Genomic DNA, 18475 nt, shown 5'->3' with positions numbered 1-18475 from the left:
AAGGGTGTATCCAGGAATTGGATCCTGGATACACCCTTGCATCCATCAAGACTTGAGAGTTTGCAAGGAAACCATGAAAGGGACCAAATCAAAACCAACAGGAATAACAGACTTGGAAAAGGCCTTGGAGGTCTCTTTCACACATAGCTACTTGTCAATGTGTACTGTGTACGTTTCCCCATTTTTGAATCAATAGCAATGCAAAGCAATTTGGTTTTGATTGATTTTGTGATTGTTCATTGCCCAGGGTCACTGGCTGGAGATAGGCACCCATATCAATTGAATAACAAACTAAGCAGCTAACTAAATAAAAGGAAGGAAGGAAGGAAGGAAGGAAGGAAGGAGGGAAGGAAGGAAGGAAGGAAGGAAGGAAGGAAGGATGGATGGATGCAGGGCTTCAGGTAGACCAACATTTCTGCTCAAGTTCTTCGTGTTATAGACATTATACCTACGCAACTGAGAAATTCCTTTATTTGGGAAGGTTCAGCTTTTGCTTTGAGATCGATAGCCCTGATTGCTTATGAGGCTTGTTCCTCTTCTACAAATTTTTATAATCTCCAATTGACGCACAAGGAAATATTGGGGTGGCTGCTTTTCATTTATGGAATACGAAGTGTCTACAGAGGTATTCAGTCTAATGATAGATAGATATAGATATAGAATGAGATGAGACAGACAGACAGAGTGATACACAGAGATATATAGATATAGAATGAGATTGATAGACTATTAGTGAAGATAGATTATATTGAAGATATAGAGATAGATGATATATAATATAGAGACATACATATAGGTAGATGATAGATGACAGATAAATATATGATACATAGACAGAGATAGATACATATGTACATAGAGATAGATGATAGATAAATAGACTGATAAATAGACAGATACATATATAGATAGGTAGATGATAGATAGATAAATAGACAGAGATAGATATAGATGGATAAATACCGTAGATAGGTAGGTAGATAGATAAATAGATACGGAAAGATATAGATACATACAAATATAGATAGATGATAGATAGAGATAGATAAGAGATAGACAGATAGATAGCATAGACAGACAGACAGACATTCTTCCTGAGCAATCTGGTGTTCTCTTCAGTCTCATCTGCAGATCCCTTGGCTCCCAATTCAGTTTTTGCAGCTTGATAAGCCCATCTTTTTCTCCCCCACTCTGAGGCTGACGCATCATTTGGCGAAGACAAACAATGTTTTGACTACTGGTTTGTCTCTTAATTGTTCATCATAAACAGGGACTGCTCAGTTCACACGGGGAACACTAATTGCCTGCTGCCTGGTTAATTTTCCCCTCCATGATGAATGGCAACTGTCAAACAAGGCCAGAAACCAGCTTTCTCCCGTCCCTTCTCCCGTTTTCCTGATTCGGTTTAGTGCAAACGATTCTTGGAAACTCTTGAGTTCAACAAAAGCCACCTTGTTTCCGCCTTCAAGAAGTGAGCAAGGAATCCATTGCCTTGCCCATGGCTTCGTTTAGGCAATGTGCTGCTGACGCAGGCTGAACAAAGACTTAGAAACATATCCAAACAACATGTTAACTCGTTGTGTAGACCAGTCACCTTGGTTAATTAAGGTTTCAATGCCTAGTATACTCTCAGAAAAATGGGCTAATTCAGTAAAGGGCAAAGTGTAAGCCATTTTGTTATAAGACATAGAAGAACCCAATCATAACAGGTTTATTCTTATTTATGAAATTTCTACACTACTAATCTCACCTAAATGACTCTGGGCGTTTGGCCATGCTGAAGGCTCCTGGTCAGCCAAGGAATGTTGGCTGGTGGGAACCAGCAGATGCACCTTCTCTGATATTGCATTTGCCCTCTGGAATGGCAATAGCATTTAGACTTCTATAGTTCACTACTTCATAGTGCTTTCCAGCCCTCTCTAAGTGGTTTACAGAGTCAGCCTCTTGCTCCCAACAGTTTGGGTCCTCATTTTACCCACCTCAGAAGGATGGAAGGCTGGGTCAACCTGAAGTCTGGTAGAATCAAACTGCCAAATTGCAGGCAGCCAGAAGTAGCCTGCAGCACTGCACTCTAACCTCTGCACCACCATGGCTCATAAGCCTCCTCTCAATGATCAAGATGATCCCCATTACTCTGTTGGTCTTTTGTAACACCAGGAAAACTTGGTTGTCTGCCCGGGCTTGGGGTGCCAAGTGGGTGAAGGGCCCTGTTTCTTGGCTGTATTAGATCCATGGTAATAGTTTTACTTAGTGACATATATATTTATTTTGTACGATTTTAATAGTTTTAATAGTTGTAATTGTTTTAAATTATTTTTGTGTTTTATAATGTACACTGCCAAGGATTACTTGTTTGGGCAGTTATAGAAATCAATCCAACCCAATGAAACCCAACCCAACCCAACCCGACTATCAATAAAACCATCCATTTCAAAACTCCGCTATGTCTCCCATCCACAACTAGGCACTTCAACAAGGGATTCGAACTATCTTCACTTTCAAGAATGCAGATGAACAATGTGTACCTCCAAGAAATGTAGCCTTCCAAAATCACTTGGAGGGCTTGCAATCTTGAACACCTTCTTAGGTATGACCCACGTTTCTAAGGTCTCCAGTTTACTGGCAGCCAAATTGGTTGTGTGATGTTTGATGAGGAAGCCCTGAAAATGATCAGCGAGAAAGTAGAGATGGACTGACACTGGATGCCCCATTGGGTAATATCTGAAAAAACAAAAACAAAGGATCAAAGAATAATGACATTCATTAAAAAATAATTGAGAAATAAAGTATCGGTTGCAGAAAGAACTTTTAGAAGCAAAATTCCTCGGTTAACTTTCTCTGGATTTAATGCAAGACAGAGAAGTGGAAGACACAGAAGATTGTTAGAGAGATGAAGGAGCAATAGAAGACCAAGAACAAGCAAAGCCAAGAATATCACAGATGATCATTAAATTTCAGGGAATCTCTCTTCTCTTCCTTTCAGAAGTCATTCTCTTTCATCTATCTGCCCAAGAATTGGGAGGAGAAACAAGCCCTCCAGATGATGTTTTCTCCCAAGCTCTACCAAAAAATATTCCCAACAAGTAGTTACGGAAATTGGTATGTCGCATACTCCTACAGATGGGGGCCACAGACTTCAAAGGAGAGAAAAGTCAATGCCGCAAAAAACTCTGTACTGACACGAAATGTTGAAGAAGAAAATAAGGAGGACAGCTCAATTTCTATCTCTAGCACGTTGGACTATCTTCTACAGCAGGGGTCACCAACCTTTTGGACCTCGGGGACCACCAAACACATAATTTTAAACCCCGCAGACCAGAGACCCTGGGAAAATCCCCCAAAAGGTTTGCAGGAAAATTCCCCACCCCGTTTTCCTACCGATCGATCATTTTTTATTTGGGATGGCAGGATACTGTTTCCAGTTCCATTCTTGGAGTGGGGGAGAGACTTTTGGCTTCATGCAAGGAAAGCAGCAGAAGCAGCAGAAGTCTTTCTTTCTCTTCCCCAAATTCTGCCAGAAATGAGTCTTTGCCGGTGCAGCCTCTTGGAGCAGGAGGCCTTGTAGGGTCCCAAAGACTCATTTCTGATGGAATTTGGGGGAGAGAAAGAAAGACTTTTGCTGCTTTCCTTGCATGCAGCCAAAAGCAGAAGAAAGAAGCGGAAAGAAGCAGCCCAGTGGCCAGGCTAGGCATGTGGGGTGAGTGGGGCAAATTCCCCCCCTCCGCCCTTTCCCCCCTCCCCTCACTACCTCGTGTTGTTCACAATGCAAGCAACACAAGCCTTGTGTTCCCATGGGCCATGTGGGCGGCGCAGCCTTGTGTTCCCGCACAGCCTGGATTAATTGCTTTGGAGGTGACATTTCTCTGCGGACCACCAACATTTTCTCTCAGACCACCAGTGGTCCCTGGCCCACTGGTTGGCGACCACTGTTCTAGAACAGGTCTGGCCTTCAAAAGTTGGTGAGGGTCATACTTATGATGACACCAATGGGCAATATTTGAAGGAAGGATGTTAGGTCTTGTAGTTCCCCAATATCTAGAGATCCCAGCTTCTCAACACTGTCTAAAAAGGGCTGCAACCCTTGGTTGATGCAGTGATTTGGAACTGCAGGGTGAAAGGAAGACTTGTTTGATCTTACCGGCAACTGTTGTCACCATCCTTATGGAAGGACGTTTCTGCTTTCTTCAGGCCCAAACGGGAAAACGAGTGGTAGAGAGTCAGTGCAACATCACTAATGCTGTGGATGCCATCTGGTTCATCGTATACATTCTCCCAGTAGGACCGAAGGCCCGGGGTACCAGAAGGATAGTTACCATAGAGATAATAATCCAACTGGGAGATGACTTCCTGATTGACAACCGCCTCAAACTTGCGTGCAAAGAAGGTTGGTCTTGCTGTTTGCTGTGGGAGAAGAACCGTTGCAGAAGGAAAAATTAGATCTGAGTTCTTGAATTCAAGGCTTTGGTTTCTGAATACAAATCCTTCACTGTTGGCCAAGCTTGCCTGGGAGCTCAGCTGATGGAGACTAAAATCCCAAACATCTGGAGAACCTCAAGTTGCTTAACCCTGAGCTGTTTCTTCCATGCTAGTAGATCAAGAAAGTTCTGGAAAAGACTTCAGTGTTGGTCTCTTATATGGGAAGCTCCTCTTTTCCCAAAGAAATCGACTCTCCCCAACATTAGATTTCAAGAAGGGAGGGAGGGAAGGAAGGAAAGGAGGAAGGAAGGAATAGGTGGAAGGAAGGAAGAAAGGAAGGAAGGAAGGAAGAGGGGAAGAAAGGAAGGAAAAGAAAGAGAAAGGAAGGAAAGAAGGAAGGAAGAGGGGGAGGAAGGAAGGAAAAGAAAGAGAAAGGAAGAAAGGAAGGAAAGAAGGAAGGAAGAGGGGAAGGAAGGAAGGAAAAGAAAGAGAAAGGAAGGAAAGAAGGAAGGAAGAGGGGAAGGAAGGAAGGAAAAGAAAGAGAAAGGAAGGAAAGAAGGAAGGAAGAGGGGAAGGAAGGAATGAAAAGAAAGAGAAAGGAAGGAAGGAAGGAAGGAAGGAAGGAAGGAAGGAAGGAAGGAAGGAAGGAAGGAAGGAAGAAAGAAAGAAAGATCTGGTCTTATACAGCTGTCAAGAAGGACCCATTCAAATCACAACTCACCTGGAACCGGTGAAAATCAGATGGCTTAAAATCATTGGGGGAACAGCCACACCAATCCACAATATTCTTGTACTGACACTTGCACCCCAGCTTTCTGTTCCAGTTTGTGATACGCAGGTTATTGTCCACCATGGTGTCACAATAAGGACTGTTTTCCAAGACGGTGTGGAAGAAAGACTGCAGGGGAGAAAAACAACAACAGCCACCAGCCCAGAGTTTAGATAGTGAGCAGGCATGGAAATTCAAAAGGGAAGCCAGATTCACTGAACAACATGCTACTAACTTAACACCTCCAGCGGTTCACGAAAGGTCGTAAAACAGGGTGAAACCCTTAACGGCGGTCTTGTTTAGCAACAGAAAGCTTGTGGTTGTGTGATGAGGATTACCCGTAAATGTGCAGGGAAGACGAGTAGCAAAGTCTAGGCTGAGTTTTACAAACTTGTTTGGGTTTTAAAAACATTGGGCTCCTGTCCAAGGTCTTTGTCTACTCTCCCCTCACATTGGTTCTCAGCTGAGGGTCCCTGACTCGAAAGATTGAGGACTCGTCTATTAAGGCTTTCACTGATGCAATGCCTTCAACAAAGAAATGACTCTTGCATATCTTCCTTTTGGGGAGAAACTAAAGATTGAAAGGTGGTTCTTTCTTTCTTTCTTTCTTTCTTTCTTTCTTTTTTTTTCCTTCCTTCCTTCCTTCCTTCCTTCCTTCCTTCCCTCCTCCTCCTCCTCTCTTCTTCTTCTTCTTCTTCTTCTTCTTCTTCTTCTTCTTCTTCTTCTTCTTCTTCTTCTTCTTCTTCTTCTTCTTCTTCTTCTTCTTCTTCTCCTTCTCCTTCTCCTTCTCCTCCCTCTCCTTCTCCTTCTCCTCTCCTTCTTCTTCTTCTTCTCCTTCTTCTTCTCCTCTTCGTCTTCTTCTCCTTCCTCCTCCTCCTTTCCTTCCTCCCTTCCTCCTCCCTCCTCCTCTTCTTCTTCCTCCCCCCCGCCCCCGATAAAAGCACCCTGAACTACAAAATAAAACAAAATCAAAACATTGACAAACAATGGGGCTGCTTTACTTGGAAGCTCTAATATGTTTATAATGATCTCATGCTGAATTATGCCACTCGCCCGCCCCCCCTTTCCCAAGCACAAGCTGTCCCCTGAAATTATTTCCAAAACGCTTACGCCATTATTTGCTGTTTAAAGGCGGACAAGAACTCTGATCTGGAAGGGAAGCTGTTTTTTCCCCCTTTCCCCTGCCCCCCCTTAAAAAAAATATTAGATCGCTGCAATTTCAATGTTTAGAAGTCCCAGGCAGTGAGGCAGCCCCATAAGATACGGTGGCTTTTGCACATTTAGGAGGAGGAGAAGAAGAGGGGAAGAGGAAAAGGAGGAAGAGGAGGAGGAAAGGAGGAGAGGAGGAAAAGGAAGAGAAGGGGAGGAAAAAGAGAGGAGGAAGAAGAGAAGGTAGAGGAAGAAGAGGAGGAGAAGAGGGGCAGAGAAAAAGGAAGAAGAGGAGGAGGAAAAGGAAGAGAAAGGGAGAAAGAAGAGAGGAAGAAGAAGAGAAGGTAGAGAGGAAGAAGAGCAGGAGAGGAAGAGGAAAAGAAGAGGAAGAAGAAGAGGAGGAGAAGAGGAGAAGAAGGAGAAGAGGAAGAGAAAAAGAAGACAAGGAGAAAAGGAGGAGGAGGAGAAAGAAGAGAGGAAGAACAAGAGGAGGAGGTAGAGAAGAAGAGGAAGAAAAGAAAAAGGAAGAAGAAATGGAGACAAGGAAGAGAAGAAAAGGAAGAGGAGGAGGAGAAGAGGAAGAGGAAAAGGAGATGAGGAAGAAGAGGAAAAGGAAAAGGAGGAGGAGGAGGAGGAGGAGGAAACACATCATGACACACTTTTCTAAAGGCAAAGGGGTCCACGGATTGTCAAAACAATAAAGGAGAATATTTGTATCTCAGGGTTGAAACAAGAGGTCCTTGGTGCTCTCTGAGCTTGGTGGTTTTCTCACAGACGTTTCATTACCCAAGCTAGATAATATCACCAGTACTAGCTGATGATGCTACCTAGTTTGGTAACGAAATGCCTATGAGAAAACCACCAAGCTCAAGAGAGCAACCAGGGCCACACAGTTCAACCCTGACCAACAGATATTCTCTATTCTCGATTGTCAATTGTATCGTGTTTACAACCTGTAAACAAAAGATCGGACAGCTTCAAAGAAGACTTAAGTTTGGAAGATGCGATTCAAGGTATGGAATCTCGCTTGGCTCTTCGATGGTATTCTTGTTGAGGGGGCTGTAGGTTGACTCACCTCAGCAGGAAGTAGAGTAAAGGAATAGAACCGTTTCATCTTGGTCACCAAGTCATCTGTTGAAAATGTGATGTATTCGACAAACTTCCTGTTCAGCAGAAACCAATCAGAACCACCATCCACAGTGATTCCTTCCGGGATTTTCCGGTCCCCGAGTCTCCACATGTGGGTATCACATTCCAGAAACAATCTATCAAGGCCTTGTTTTCTAATAAATCTGGACAACAGAAGAAGACAAATAAAGGATTAAGAAGTTCCTTTTGAGATGTATCTTACACCTCAAAAGGAATGATAAAGAAACTTGTGAAATAAGATAAGTAGGTCTAAAGCCATCAGACCAAGGCAGACCAAAAACATTTTGCTTCCTTCAAAAGACAAGCTGGTGCCCTTCCCATTTCTTTATTTTAACATATCTCTAATCTCCAAATGGTGCTAAGCAAAACAAGAGTTTTGCTCTTGTCTAGAGAATTATGTTGCTTGCTTGAAAGCTATTGTGAATTAATTCTGCGCTGGTTAATGTTGGGTTAAGGCTTGTAACCTCCAGTGTTAATTCGTTGCTATACACTTGTGTTTTTTAATGTATGTACATCACTCACACCTTCGTGAGATTGGTGGCCATGCAAATGGTTTAAATAAAAATTAATTGAAAGACACAAATCGAAAAATTCAACTAACGGGAAGTCTTCCAACCTGCGCTGTCAACACATTTTAAAACAGTGGCCAAAAAAAGAGGATATAAGCTAGGAAAGATGGTTTGCCAGCAACAAAAAGAACAACACGAGTGGATAGGAATGGCTGGGCTATGAAACAAATGGAGAGAAGAAAGAACTTGGATCACTAGTGAGATGGGCGGGATATAAGTTTAGTAAATAACTTTAAAAAGAAAGGGCTACAGATTCACCTAATGTTCTCAATTCTTAAAAGCGTTAAGAAACAGAACATCTGCGGCAAAAGAAAACAAAAATAGTACCAATTGTAATAGGAATGCAATCCCAAAATGATTGGAGCAACAACTGAACCCTCTTGCCATTGACAAAATCCCCATCAGTCAATTGCGAAAGGCAGCTTTATAACAGCTTACATCCTGCGATGATACCTTTAATGCCATCGAACAACTGGCTGACTGCGCAATCAACCATAGTAATAGTAGTACCAATAGTAATAGGCACCTTGGTGCATTCCCAAAACATCTGTAGCACCCGTTGAACACCATCCGCATTGATAAAATCACCATTGGTCAATTGCAAAAGGCAGCTTTACCTGGAAGAGCTTACATCCTGTGACGAGACTTTCAACACCATCTGCCTATCCCAGGTCCTTGGAGAGGACTTAATTGGTGGAGGCCAAATCCAGTCTAAACATCTGGCTGACTGAGCGGCGAATCATAATAATAATTTCTGAAACTCTGCCATCTAAACAATTAACAGCCTAGTTGTGATAGACAGATTTCCTTTTAAAACCAAGCGAGTCGGGTAATTAAAAAGAACCACATCGTGGCTCTAATTAAATCCAATTGAAGGGAGGCACTCAAAACCTGTTGGCCCATTTTGAGGAGACAAAAGTGAGTTTAAAAAGAGTGAGTTGGGTTTTTTTTTTAAAAAAACAATCCCATCAATCAGATTATAATTTTCCTTTCAATGACAAAGGACGGTGAAAAAGCTTCGCAATTTGAATGAAGAGGTTCTAGAATTTCCAGGTGGATTGAGTCAATTCCATGCGGAATCAAATATTTATGGTGAGGGGGGGTTATAACATTGGTTTTTATTTTGGGGAGGGGTGGGGTGGGAGGGAATAAAGGAAACCCATTAGACAGGGGTGGGATTCTACCGGTTTAGACTGGTTCTATAGAATCGGTTGTTATGATTCTGTGCAGTTTGGAGAACCGGCAAATCATGCCCCTGGCTGGCCCTGCTCCTCTTTGCCTGCCCCTACCCTCCCAGTCAGTCCTTATTGCACATGTGCAACATTATGCGTATGCCTGACATCGCTGACTGCGTTTGTTGTGGTTAGCCGGCAGCAGGTGCAGACGGCAGAGGAGAACGAGGACTCAGATGAGAGGCCAGGACCAATAGAGAGTGGACTGCTGCCTTCAGAGATTGTGGGGGCTAGCAGCAGTGATGAGGAGGTTCCCTAGGAGCCTGTGCCAAGCGTGTATGCACACAGGATTGCTAGGAGGTAAGAGCAGCTACAACAGCACGGGCGACTCAGGAGTAAGGCTGCAAGGTAATGGGCCCTCCTTCAAGAAGATAAAATCCAGCTGTGAAGCAAACATTCTTTGCAGGAAGCAAACACTCTTTGCAGGAAGCAAACACGATTTGGAACTCAGCCTCGTGGACATTCCAGTATCCGGAGTTTGTATTTGAAGATTCTTATTTTGCAAATTATTTCTTGTCTGTTATCATTTGGCAAAGTCTCGCACAGTTTGGCAAGGCTTGTGCTTATCACAGCGAATTATTTTGTAAAAGCATTACAAGGTTTCTGTTCTTTTTTGAATTGTGTTTGATTTGTCGGAAAAGGGCGTGGCCCAGTCACTCTTTAAGGTATTTCTTCCCCTCCCCCTGATGACCAGCTGTTCCGATGATCAGTTGTGCCAGGATCCCCCTTGCTTACTTCCTGCTTCACCCAGGTTACATTACTTTGAACTCATTATGTACATGTGTTATTTTAGAGAAATGGGACATTTCTGTAGCCAAAAAAGAAAGGTCCACAGATTCACCCAATATTCTCCTTCTTAAAGTTAAAAGCTTTAGCAAAGTTTTAGGTTAAGAAGTGTTTAAAAATACATGACAGTGTGGACTCACACAATTTAGAAAAACAGTTCAGTGAAGTGAAAGGAAGGATCTTCTTATTTGATGCTTACTTTAAGATAGCCACAAAAAAAATAAAAATAAAAATGGTGTGGCACTATTTCAGAAGGTTTGCTTGGTGTTCCAATCACAGTGAACAAAAATCAGCCCAGATAGCCAATTACTTCTAATTGCAACTTGGAAAAAAAAAAAAAGCTGGAAAAGAATTTTTTTTTAAAAAAAAAGCTGAAGAAGACAGAGAAGCTGCAATTCCATCTGCAGCAAACTCTTCTAGAAAAAGGAACAAAGAAATTACTGTCTCGGGCTGCGACCACCTGCAATTTAAATATTCATCTTCTGACATTAATAGAATCGGTTGCAATGACGTCTAAGTGGTGACTTTTGCAAAGACTGGAGGACGACTTCATATCCCCTTCCTCACTCTCCTTAACAACAAGCAGATGTGGGTTGGGAGCGTTTCCTAAACAAAGGGGTCGAGACTGTTCCTTTTAACATATGTTTGCTGAGTCACCGGATCCACCCAGCAAAATTGTGCCAGCCTTACAAAACGTGCTCTTGAACGGTGGCTTTTCCAACTCTTGATTTCCTTCAAAAGACTTGGACTTCAATACCCAGATTTCTGCTACCGGCCTAGGATGAGTGAATGGAAACTTCTGCTTCAGAATGGAGCTGACTGGCCTGTTCAGAAATGAGTCATCCTTCCATAGCATGTGTTGGAAGAAAAAGGGCCATTTTTTGCCTTCCCCAGAGTCCGGAGGCTTTCCTCAGGCCTCTGGGATGGCAAAAATGGCCTCCCTCGGACTCCAGAAGCTGGAAACAGGCCTGTTTCTAGACTTCTGGAACTTCCGCGAGGGCTGTTTTTCGCCCTTCCAGAGCCTCTGCACAGACTGTGCGCTTCACTGCGTCCAAAATGGGCTGCGTGGAGACTCTGGGGAGGGGAGGGGTGGGGATGGGCCAGCCAGTTGGTTCATCGACCAGTTCGGTGAACCGGCTGTAATTTTAACATCCGGTTTGCCTGAACCGGGGCGAACCGGCTGAATCCCACCCCCTGCATCCGGTTCACTTCCAAGCGGGGAGAAAAAACACTGGAAACATGGAGGCGGATTGGAAAGATGGTTTATTGATGGATAGGACCACATGCGTTTTGAGGTCCTGGGCAGCTGAACAAGTGGAGTGGAAAGTGAGGGTTATTTATTCCCTCTCTTGGGCCTTGCCCTTGAGCTTCCTGTTCCTGTGGCAAGAGCATGTATGCTTATTGGTTGCTGTAGTCAGACTCCCATGTGGCCATGTGGGGTCAGTTTATCTGAATCAAGTTTGAAGCCTGCTGGGTGATGGAATGACGAGTCTTGTGTCCTGAAAGGGTTGTTGGGCTGTTCCTATTGTGTCTTAATGGCTTTTCTGGTTTGGGTCTTGAGTGAGAGCTGATCCAACCATTCTACCTAATTTAGCCTTTGTTCAAAATATCCTGTCTTGAATGGATTACCAAATCTGCATTTCTAAAAGCTGGCCTTAGCTTAGTATCTGCTTGGAGGCAGGGAATTGTGGCTCTGAGTTTCTGTCTCCCTTAAGATTTCTATTTCTCTTTTAGGGGAAATGTAATATTCTGCCTTTTTAATATTTCCTAAAATATTTCATTCTTCTAGGAGAATGGTGGGTGCTAATTTTCTACACATGGAAGTAAGTCCTCTTTAAATACAGCCTCCGAAGGACCCTACCGACTACGAAAAATAAATAAAATTCCAGAATAGCATGAAGAGATCCCTTATTTAGCTTTAATTTTCCACCTACCAACAAGTCTCCAGTAGAGATTCATTTGTAATTTTCCAGATGTAAACACAGCCTCCCTTCTGTTCACAGAGCAATGAATTTTAAAACAGGTTCAGGGTGTCATGCATTTCGCAACTGATGTGTCATTTAGAATATTTATAAGTTCTCAGTCAAGATCAGGGCCTTGAACCATAAAAAGCTGTTTTATCCTAAATGGATGCCAAGTTTAGAACTCTACTATTCAGATAGGAGTTTTACTGGCAAACGGCAACCCAATTCAAAACCAGCTAACCAGGTTGGAGTCATACATCTCATTAAACCATAACATGACTTTGCATTTTGCATACTAGTGTAGTTTGTAAAAGATGAATTTTGGGTTAGCATATTGGGTTAGCTCAGCCAATGAAGGCTTAGTCAATACACCATGAATCAGCATACTATTTGTATCGGGTTGCAGAAAATGTCCAGATAACAGAATAATACAGTTGGAAGGGACCATAGAGGTCTTCCAGTCCAACCCCTAGGTTCTAGGTTGCTTCTCTCTTTGATTAGTTTCCACCCATTGTTTCTTGTCTTGCTTTCTGGTGCTTTGGAAAATAAGTTGACCCCCTCTTCTTTGTGGCAGCCCCTCAAATATTGCAACACTGCTATCATGTTTCCCCTGGTCTTTCTTTTCAGTAGATAAGACATACTCAAATTCACATCAGGGCATGTGGATTTTCATGACCAACTTGCTGCCATTAGCAGTGGGTGGACAACTCTAGCCAAAATGGGTCATCGTTAGATATTCAAGGATGTAGTCTAAGGTAGAAGCTTTACTGAGCATGGAAAGACTATAGTAAAACCGTATCTAAATATATGGCTGGTGCAGAAAATAGAACATCGCGATTCTAACACAAAATTCATTCGAAGAGGTCAATGATTAATAAACTCCAATATATCTAGAAGTTGGAGAAGGTTCGAAGATGCTGAAACCAGCACTTCTACGAATTTTTCGCAATCTGGGTCCCTTCCAGATGTGGCGACTTCAAACTTTCAGAATTCTCCAAGCAGCTGAGGACACTCAATTGGAGAATGGCTGTTGTGACAGATCAAAACATGACCTTCTCGTCTTACATAAGGCTCTTTTCTGGTGTTCCAAGAAGAACAATTTAGATTTGAAACACAATCCAACCTTGAATTGTTTTCCAACAGGACAGCCAACGCTTTCTGTTCCATTTTCTTAGCAAGATCCCCTTTTTTCCTTTTAACAGCAACTTCAAAAACGCATTTGTGGAATTGTGTAGACTTTAAAAGAGCCAAGAAAGGCAGGGCGCAAAGTACAAGCAATAAAAGGGTTTATTGTTTCATTAGAGCAAACCAGATGCTTTTATACCAGGGAACTCGGTGTAATAGAACACTCTCTGTAAAGTAGACAGGTTTCTGAAGGCTTTTGCGCTTGTCTTCCTCTTCACCTCCTCCCCCCACCCCACCCCCCCATTCAAAATGTGCTAATATTTCAAGGGCGACATCACTCCTGCAATTAGCACACTCTGCTTTCGAAAGGAAATAAGCACGTGGCCTGCAGCCAAACGGATCCCAAGGAACCACCGTATTCGATTCACTAATACACGGGGAAGCAGGAGATCTCCAAGGAGGGCGAAGGTACAGTGACAACCCACCCTGGAGAGAACGTGAATGCTAGTAGGACCACAAGGCTAAAAACGCTAGGCTACAGAGAGAATTGTGTTTTATGAAAACTTGCAGGGGTCCCGATGGATAATCCATTCCCTCCATGGCTGCTTCTCCTGCCTTCAGGGGCTCGGGAGAAATTATTGAGTCTTTTTTTTTTCAAGAGGCAACTGGACTTTCTGGTTTTGCTTTGAAGACGCTTTGCTTCTCATCCAAGAAGCTTCTTCCGCTCTGACTGGTTGGTGGGGGAAGGGAAGGGTTTATGCTCCTTGAAGACAGAGCTGGTCGTTTGCATCCTTTTTAGAGAGTCGTTAAGGCCATCGTCAGAGTCACCTGAGTAATGAAAATGGATGTGGAGTCTTCCTGTTGTAGATTGGAGATATTCCCTCCCCCTCTGTTGAGAAAGGGCTGTTCAATTTTGACACAGATGGCCTCTTTAACCCCTCTTCAAATATCCAGCGGTCTGCAAGGAGTATAAATCCTTCCATTCCCCACCATCCAGTCAGAGCTGAAGAAGCTCCTTGGATGAGAAGCAGAGGTGGTATATTCAGCCGGTTCTGACCAGTTCTGGAGAACCGGTAGTGGAAATTTTGAGTAGTTCGGAGAACCGGCAAATCCCACCTCTGACTGGCCCTGCCAACCCCATCTATTCCCTGCCTCCCATTGAGTCCCAGCTGATCGGCTGGGTCTTCCTTGGTTGCCCTGCACAGGAGAACGGAGCTGGAAAGCAGGTTAGTGGGATGGGGAGGGAATGGAGATCTTACAAGTCACCTTTCCCCAGGAGTGGGGTGGGAATGGAGATTTTGCAGTATCCTTCCCTTGCCACGGCCACCAAGCCAGTAAAAAAAATTGAATCCCACCACTGATGAGAAAGGAAACATCTTCAAAAAAAACCCAGAGAGTCTAGTTGCCTGTTGAAAAAAGCATGACCTGGATGACTAAGAATCTCCATAGACATTCAGCCTCTCAGATATTGTAATACTGCTATCCTGTCACCCCTATTTCTCCTAAAAGTTGCGGTATGCAAAGAACCGGAAGTAAATTCCTGCTTCCGTGGAATTATACATTTTCCTACTGGAGCAGACTTAATGTTTTAGCCAAAGAGGATGGCTTGTTTGTTTGTCTGTCTGTTTCTTTGGCACATTTTTTCTTTCCCGTAACTATTTCTCTTTCCAAAAACCTGATATTGGTGTGTTTCTGGAGTTTCACAACTCCTGGTGGGCGCTTCTGCTTATTATTGCGCTGTTTATTGCGCTGTCTATTGTGCATGCAATGAATCTTAAAAAAACAAACCCCTTTAGGTCAAACTTTCAAAGACAAGAAAAGTGATTCTGAATAATATATATATCGCTATGGAAAGGGAAGGGAAGGCAACATCCTGAGATGTAATTAACTGTTTATGTATTCTGGAGAGATCTCTTAAAGCCACAAACGATTATTCTGCAGAAGTGGGGCCAAATGGCGCATTAGTGCCTCTTATCGCTAAATTAATCAGCAGATTTAATTCATCCTCACTGTTGTGGTCACAAGCTTCGGAGGTGAAACTTGATTTGCTATTGCGATGTGGGATCTTCTCCTTGTTATTATTTGGTTGGTGGTAGAGTTTGAGGCCAGCGATCAGATCTATGTTGAAAACCTTCCCCATTTCCTTCCTAGGAGATGGATTAATACAAAACAACTTCTTTTTTTTGTGTGTGAAAAAAACACAAAGAATAAAGATAAAGTTGTGTTCAACTCTAGGGAATGGTGATCATCTCCATTGCTTGGCCAGTATTGCTCAAAGACAATTTCTGTAGTCTTGTAGCCAGCATGTAGAACAACTAGACACAAGGACAGTTTTTCCCCGAAAGCCATCACTCTGCTAAACAAGTAATTCCCTCAAACACTGTTCCAACTATTTACAAAGTCTGCATTACTATTGCTATTAATCTTCTCATCCCTCCTTATCACACATCCCCTCCCACTTGTGTCTGTATGACTGTAACTTTGTGTCTTGTATCCTTATGATTTATGTTGACTGTTTCCTAGTATGATTTGATGGCTTATTGTACCCTATGACTATCATTAAGTGTTGCACCTTATGATTCTTGACTCTTGAGATGAATGTATCTTTTCTTTTATATACCCTGAGAGCATTTGCACCAAGACAAATTCCTTGTGTGTTCAATCACATTTGGCCAATAAAGAATTCTATTCTATTCTATTCTATTCTATTCTATTCAGATGCTGTTATCTTCCCACTGAAGACATCATCCTCATTTAATGATCCCATAATCCCTTGCGGGATGTGGAGTCTGGGCAACTGAATGGAGCTGAGTGTTTTACTGGCTGGATGCCTTTCCTGTTACCAATGCGGAGGTTTTCCTTTTGCAGCAGTTGTATTCCCAGTGTGCTCAGAGAGAGAAATATCTGCCCCTACCCAGGATCAAACTCACAGCCTCCTGATTGTGAGGTAAGAGCTCCACCTCTAGGCCACCACACCACTCTACTTTTCCACTGAAATGGTACCTATTCATCTACTCGCATTTTCATGGTGGGCAGGAACGGACGAACCTGAAGAGTAACATCACTTTTATTTGCCATTATCTCATCAAAATGCAGAAAAGAGGCGCCATTTACCTTGCGTTGTCCCTTCCATGGGATTTCAAGAAGTTCATGTTCCGGTATCTGGACAAGAATGCGACAAGCTGGTCGTTCGTCCTGTGAAACATTTTTTGGGGGGGGAATATTTATATTAATGATGATAATGATAATAATAATAATAATAGAGGTCAACAAGAGGAAGCTGCTTTTGCTTAAGGACAGCTTGATTCACTGAACAACTGCAGTGAATCACTCAACAATCAGAGCAAAAGAGGTCATAAATTGTCCATGACTCACTCAACAACTGCCTTGTTTAGCAATGGAAATCCGGGTCTCAATTGCGTCTGTAAGTCGAGGACTACCTATATCCATTAGCCCAGGGGCCTCCAAACTTGGTAAGTTTAAGACTTGTGGATTTCAAATCCCGGAATTCCCCAACCAAGGGTGGCTGAGGAATTCTGGGAGATGAAGTCCGTGAAGTCGCCAAGTTTGGAGATCCTTGCATTAGCCTAAACACCAACTTCAAATAAAGATCGCCCTGCTGCTAAACCCATGTTGATTTTTTAATTAAGGTTGTATTATATAAAATACAAAGAAGAGAAGAAAAATAGGAAAAGGAAGGGAAGGAAAGGGAGCAGGGAAAAAAGAGGGTGTGAGCTATAAGGAGAAAGGGAAAAAGAAAGAAAACGAGGCATTGGCTTCCAATTCTTCTTCGCGCAGTAGAAGATGAACACACTCTAACCTCCACGTTTTGCTTTTAATTTACATTAATTTACTTTTAAGTTACATTTACATTAACTATACGAGTTGGATACCCCTGTTTCGCTACGAAACCATGTGGTCGGGCTTAGTTTTGGGGAGGAAAACAAGGGGAAAAAAATTCTGCCTCTGCCTACCAGCATCCATCGGTATTCATCTGGCTCGTGTCCTGTCAGTGTGTGAGAGAGTTGAGGGCAGTTTGGAAACTGAAGTGATATTTGCTGTGTGAGCAAGAAGGAGACAGCAAGGAGCCTGGGTGTGGCTTAGCTCAACTGTTCTGTATTAAAGCTGTTTGCTGCTGTGAAACAAACTGAAAGTGAAACTCCTCTCCTCTGCTTGTCTTTTGCATTTGGAAGAAATTTCTTTTCAGGTGGAGAGGGGGAGTAGAACTCCTTAGCATCAGACTGTGTTAATAATAATAATATAGAAAAAACCAAGGCTCTGATGGTCATTTCGAAAAATCGTTTCTTAGCGAGCCCCTAGAAGCCAAGAGGAACATGCGCGCCAAATTTCAAGTTTGTAGGCTTTACAGTTCTGGAGATTTTGTGAAATCATGTTTGTTTTCTTAAGTTTTTGTGGGTACTTACATGTATGGTATTCAGCTTTGTTCAGGTATTTTCCCATGTCATTATAGTTGTGCTTTTAAAGTTGTAGCAACGTTTCGGGAGAAACTCATCTGCCATCATCAGGCTTCTGTATTGTGTTTGTCTGTGAGTCAGACTTTCACAGCCGTTTACCATACTGAATACCATACATATATTCATATATTATTTTTGTTAATGAAGGTTTCGGAGGTGGTATTCAGCAGGTTCTGACCAGTTCTGGAGAACCGGTAGTGGAAATTTTGAGTAGTTCAGAGAACCTGCAAATCCCACCTTTGACTGGCCCTGCCAACCCTATCCATTCTCTGCCTCCTGAGTCCCAGCTGAATGGATCTGGAAAACAGGTTAGTGGGATGGGGATTTCGCAGTAAACTTCCCCCAGGTGTGGGGAGGGAATGGCAGATTTTACAGTCTCCTTCCCCTGCCACGCCCACCAAGCCACGCCCACAGAACCGGTAGTAAAAAAAAAAATTGAATCCGATCACTGGAAGGATTCCCATGAATGAACTGGGAGAAACTCATTCAGGATTTAGACCAACAAATCTGCATATCGTATTTCTAGTTTTTCCTCCCCTCTTCATGCCAACGTTTATTGCGTATTTGGGATGTGTTAGGAGAGCTTTCTATTTTCAGACCCGAAAAGGCCTCCGTCTGAGTGGCCCCTTGCCTTTTTGCAAAGCCGAGACCCATGTGCGAAAGACACACCAAAAAGTGTGAAAGACAGACACCCACGTGTGAAATTCTTCCTGTTCCTTCTGGGCACTTGGAAGAGGGGAAAAAGCAGACTTTAAGGTTGTTTTTAAAGTCCACGCCCAAAGCAAATCCTTGCAGCTCATTACCAGGAGCAGATTTACTGTCACATCTCTGAAATTTTATG

General features: G+C 42.9%; 1 protein-coding gene across 1 annotated transcript in view; it reads right to left on the bottom strand.

Annotated features, from left to right (window-relative positions):
* Positions 1-18475, bottom strand: part of XYLT1 (xylosyltransferase 1) — a 128160-nt gene that overhangs the window by 6084 nt on the left and 103601 nt on the right. Inside the window, exons 6-10 of the mRNA XM_026704253.2 lie at positions 16274-16354; positions 7410-7626; positions 5138-5314; positions 4139-4401; positions 2526-2721 (exon numbers count right to left, since the gene is read on the bottom strand). Of these exons, the coding sequence (XP_026560038.1) occupies positions 2526-2721; positions 4139-4401; positions 5138-5314; positions 7410-7626; positions 16274-16354 (934 nt within the window). The remainder of the gene's footprint in view (positions 1-2525; positions 2722-4138; positions 4402-5137; positions 5315-7409; positions 7627-16273; positions 16355-18475) is intronic.

Source organism: Pseudonaja textilis, chromosome 14 (genome assembly GCF_049901715.1).
Source record: "Pseudonaja textilis isolate UNSWEBS1 chromosome 14, rPseTex1.2, whole genome shotgun sequence".
Lineage (NCBI taxonomy): Eukaryota > Metazoa > Chordata > Lepidosauria > Squamata > Elapidae > Pseudonaja > Pseudonaja textilis.
This window is presented reverse-complemented; position numbering and strand designations above follow the sequence as displayed.